The following is a 5,293-nucleotide window of genomic DNA, read 5'->3' as shown; positions in this document are numbered from 1 at the left end:
CAGGACAAAAGGCGATAGCTTTACAAACAGAATCTGCTAGACCAATTAGAGTTTGTTTCTTTCATAAATAAAATGCCCAAGTACTGCTAAGAGCACAATTTTTTTTTTCAATTGTTGGGTAACTGCTGCTCAGTTGAAGTTTAACGCTGAGTGCAGATGTTGAAGAGGTATGGTAACATATCTAAATTAAGGATGCTGTAATCACATCAATGTAGTCACATGTTTGATAACAATCTCAACAAATATTGCAAAATTCTAAAATGCATTTCAAAGTGAAAAAATATTTCCCATAATCTTATGGGGTCACCAATATATGATAGTTCTTGTTTGTGCTCTGCATGTTGTACAGTCCTCTGAACAGTGACAACTCCAATTAATCTATCTCTCTCAATACAGCTCTTTTTATATATATATATATATATATATATATATACATATATATATATATATATATATATATATATATATATACATATACATATATATATATATATATATATATATATATATATCTCTAACTACATCTCCATCGCCATCTCTCCATATACATCTCTATCTTTATCTCTCTCCATATATATATATATATATATATATATATATATATATATATATATATATATATATATATATATATATATATATATATATATATATATATATATATATATATATATATATATATATATATATATATATATATATATATATATATATATATATATATATCTGAACCATTATCCTGGTGTTGGCGCAGTGGTTAGGGCAGCGGCTTGGGATCCAAAAGGTCCTGAGTTCAAGCCCCGTTGGGCCACTGAATTAATACACCAGGGGGTTGACTCAGCCTGTCATCCTTCCGAGGTCGGCGAAATGAGTACCAGTATACTGGGCCGGTGTATACCCCGGTTAAAATAGGTGTACCATATCCCTGTGTCATAAGAGGCGACCAGGGTTGCGTCAGGAAGGGCATCCGGCGTAAAACATGTGCCAAATCACTATGCGGGTCATATGGATGATCCGCTGTGGCGACCCCGAACGGGAGCAGCCGAAAGAAGAAGAAGAAGAGATCTGAACCATTGTTTAACTACCCATTCAAACTCGCTTTTCCTTCTATGTGGTGATTACCTCGACCACCGAAGGTTTTGTTTTTATCCCTGCCTGTTTGTGTGTTTGTCTGTCTCTAACTGTGAGCAGGAAATCTCAAAAAGTTATGGACGGATTTGTATGAAATTTGGTGTACAGGTTGGGTGAGTGATGAACAAATTGTTTAGATTTTGGTGAAGATCCAGATCTGGATAATAAATTTTTTTAAGTGATTCTTCACCATTGAGAGATAGCGCCAAAAATGATACACTGTCAGACCCAGAAATTAGCGGGGAATACGTTACTGAAAAATTCCGTAAATGTCGAATCCACAAATGTTGCGGCATTGTTTCAATAAGAAAAAGGGGGATAGTTTCCCAGTGGTTCATGATTCATAATGGACAATCAAAAAATCCCATGAAAAACTGTGAATATGCCAGCGAAAAACTGAATACAGGAAGCACAGAGCTGCGAATGTAGAAGCAGATCAGAAAACTCGTGAATTCACCCATGAAAATACGAAAAAAAAACGCGAATCCGCAAAGCACAGAGCAATGAATGCAGAAGCAGGTCACATTTTATGAACAACAAATATGCGGGGTCCGCGAATGGTGGAACTGTGAATGTCAGAGTACATGCAGTGCAGTGTAGCATGATATCTCAACAAGTTATGGACGGATTCGGCCAAAACTTCGTAGACAGGTTGGGTTTCTACCAAGGACGAATGATTCGATTTTTCCAAAAATCCGGATCAGATCTGGATATGAGAGTTAAAAAAATATTTCACGTGGTTCTTCACCATTGAGAAATGGGGCCAAAAACGATATATAGCATGATATATCAAAAACCTTTGGGGATGGATTCTGACAAAACTTTGTGGATGATTTGAGTAAATGACAAAAACAAGCCGAAACTATTTTGGTTCAGGTCCGGATGCAGATCCGGCCTATCAGTGGGATACAAAATGTAAACTTAAGGCTGGCGGAGGTATGCGCTCTCAAAATGCCTTTATAGTTTCAACTTTCACCATGCCAATTGCCTGGGAGCCGATACCTCTTCAACCAGCAAGGACAGTGAAAATAACTTCTCCAACTCCATGGGCCTGACATAATTTGTGGCACTTTCTGAGCTAGATTTCTGCCAATTGGAAAACCTCCCTTCTGGATTTCAGAATGAGCAACTTTCCTTTTAGCATCTCCTGCTTCTTCACTGTTCCAAAGCATTAATGTTCTTGTAAGAGTCCACATCTCTCTGGCTGCCATCAGAAGAACCGCCTCAGTGGTGCAGAGTCTGATAGTTCACTCAGCCTGATTGGCAGGGACTTCAAACTGCCCTTTCACTGCAGAATTAGTTTATCTCCACTACGTTCAATGCTGATGCCACCTGGGAATTCTTCAACAAAGGCCTACACTCTGTCAGGCACAGATTTATCCCATCATGTCTGCAGCCATCATAAGCATCCTCTTTCCCAAAGGTATATACATTGTCCATATCCTGGAGTGAGGCAGTTGGCTTCAAACAACCTGCTTTCTCTTCATGGAAGGAAAATGCACACAAAATTAATCTGAGGTCATGCCACAAAGCCCGTGACAAATGTGTGTCCACTCCAAGGAGAGCCAGAAAACATTTTGGGCAACCTCAAGGCTGAACTCTCGAACCAGTCTCCTTCCTCAAAGCCCTGATGATACCTTGTCAACTGTCTGGTATATGCTCCCCCTCAACCCCTCCTCTCACTTTAAATGGACAACACAGCCGACTCTGCTTGTGAGAAGGCTGAATGTCTTAATTCTTTGTTTGCTTCCAAATCTCACATCGCCAACATTCTCACTTCCTTGTTGCCACCATACTCACTCGTACACAACTTCTTCTGGACACTGTCTTTCTTACATGAGGATGTAGACAAGTTTCTGGAAACCCACGACTCCAATATCCTATGACAAGAACAGAATGCTTTAGCTCCTGCATCCTGAAAACCTGCTCTTCCACTCCGGTATATCATCTTTCTATTCTGTTTAACATGTCATTTGCTCTAATTCTTGAAAGTCCATTTACTTGAAAGTCAGCAGTCATTACAGCAGTGCACCAAAATCATGCAAAAGCCGATCCTCTTCACTACAGGCCTATTAGCTTACTTCCGATTATGAGTAAAGTGACGGAATCCATCATCGTAATTAATACTAAATCCATTGCTCATTGTCCATATTCCTTAGTAACCCCACCAAGCCCTTTGGAATACCTCCGGCTGAATACCTCGTGCAGACTCTTCGAAAGGACCGTTTCGAACCCCCCCCCCCCCGCCAATCCACTTTCTCAACAATCCTCTGGAAGAATTCCTTTCTTTTAAGCTTCTGGGTCTCACTATCTGCCATGATCTTCCCTGGGAAAGCCACATTTCAAATCTCGCCTCCAAAGCCAGTCACCGACTGGGAATCCTCCGTCGTGCAAAGTCCTTCCTCGGCCCACCTGAGCTCCTGACCACTTACAAAGCTTTTGTCCGCAGTCTGATGGAGTACTGCTCTCCCCTTGGGGCTGGTGCTCCTGCCTCCCACCTTTCTCGGCTTCACGCTGTAGAAACCAAGGCATTTCGGATCATCGGCATCTCCCGCAATGAGGCTGAGTCTTTGGGCCTCTCACTCAATCACTGCAGGTTGGTCAGTGGTCTTTCTTTCTTCTAACGTCTCCTCTCCAGCCTCGCCCCCCCCCCCCCGCTCTCTCTCTCTGCGATTTGTCCCCACCACAATTCCGCAGGGCGCTCAAGGTCCGCCAACAACCCCCTTTTGGTAAAACTAACAAAATCATGAATCACTGCTCACCTTCACTCTTTCATTCCTCTTTTTTCCCGTCTTTGGAATAAACTCCCTCACCCTATTCAATCCCATTCTTCCCTCCAGGCCTTCAAAACAGCTGTTCACCACCACCTATTATCATCCCCCATCCAAATCCTCGATCTTTTCTACCCCCAATAATCCACCCCAAAACCACCTCCTTCAAATTCCCTGCTTTCCTTCCTGAAAGTCCCTGTAATGTCCATCTTCTATTGCACATGTTCCCCATCCCATCCCTCTCCCTTCCACAGATCTCCTAATGTCTCTGTTCCCCACTGTTTTGTCCTTCCCACTCCCTCCCCTCTTGTCTCATGCCCCCCTTGATGTGCGTCATGTGTTAGCTCTCACACGAGCCTCGACAAGGTATACAAAAAAAATGTCCCTCTACCCACTGTTGTGTTTCTCTCTGCTTTCAACCATGTTGCAGCTGTTCTATTTTGTTCCATCTCTTCCACAAGAATCGATTTTGTACACAAAAAAACACAAGCTGAGAATTTGGAGATCTCAAGATCCCATTGAATAGGATACCATGGGATCAAGAATATCCACAAGCTAAATAAGAGGCTTGGCATCAGGTCAGAAATTGATCTCGGACTCACTGTGAAGGTGAGTATACTTCCCAGCTTTCCTGTAAACCCATGGATCGTCCCCAGCCACCCATAAATAAATTGACCAAGCAGAAATGGTAACCAAGTGAAGCAGACACTATTTGCAGCTTAATTACTTAGTTTGGGATGGGGGAGGGGTGAGAGGAAGAACATACCCTGCCAGATTTGAAGAGAAGTAACCATGGGCTGGGTGGATACTTGGCATAGACCTGGTCCCAAGATGGCAACTAGGCCCTGTGTGGTGATGACAAGGCTTTGTAGTCCAGGAGAGACGAGGAATGTGCTGAGGAAGTGAATGTATGAAGTTCCATTGCTGGAAAACAGAATAATGCTGGGTTGGCCTTCAGGAAAATGAGCTAATGAGGTGAGTGGGGAATTGAACTGCAGGTATAACAAAGGTGTGAAGCTGCTGGTTTGGATTATATGCTTTCTATACAGTGCTCTGGAAGCATCACGACCCATGTGTGCTCTCAATTATACAGACATTGCACACACATAAGTTATAATAAATATATATATATATATACATATATATATATACATATATACATATACATATATATATATATATATACATACATATTTATATACATACATATTTATATACATATATATATATACATATATATATATATATACATATATATACATATATATATATATACATATATATATATACATATATACATATACATATATATATATATATATACATATATATATATATATACATATACATATATATATATATATATACATATATACATATACATATATATA

The 5,293-nt window shown here is 40.5% G+C and overlaps 1 protein-coding gene across 1 annotated transcript in view; it reads right to left on the bottom strand.

The window, feature by feature from the left end:
- The window catches only part of LOC147017494 (tryptase-2-like), a 65,339-nt gene extending 60,364 nt beyond the window's left edge, over positions 1-4,975 (bottom strand). Inside the window, exon 1 of the mRNA XM_085847978.1 lies at positions 4,669-4,975. Within this exon, the coding sequence (XP_085704104.1) occupies positions 4,669-4,975 (307 nt within the window). The remainder of the gene's footprint in view (positions 1-4,668) is intronic.
- Between the last annotated feature and the right edge of the window lie 318 nt (positions 4,976-5,293).

Source organism: Eptatretus burgeri, chromosome 11, assembly GCF_056783735.1.
Source record: "Eptatretus burgeri isolate ZD-2024b chromosome 11, Ebu_testis_v1, whole genome shotgun sequence".
NCBI classification, from domain to species: Eukaryota; Metazoa; Chordata; class Myxini; order Myxiniformes; family Myxinidae; genus Eptatretus; species Eptatretus burgeri.
This window is presented reverse-complemented; position numbering and strand designations above follow the sequence as displayed.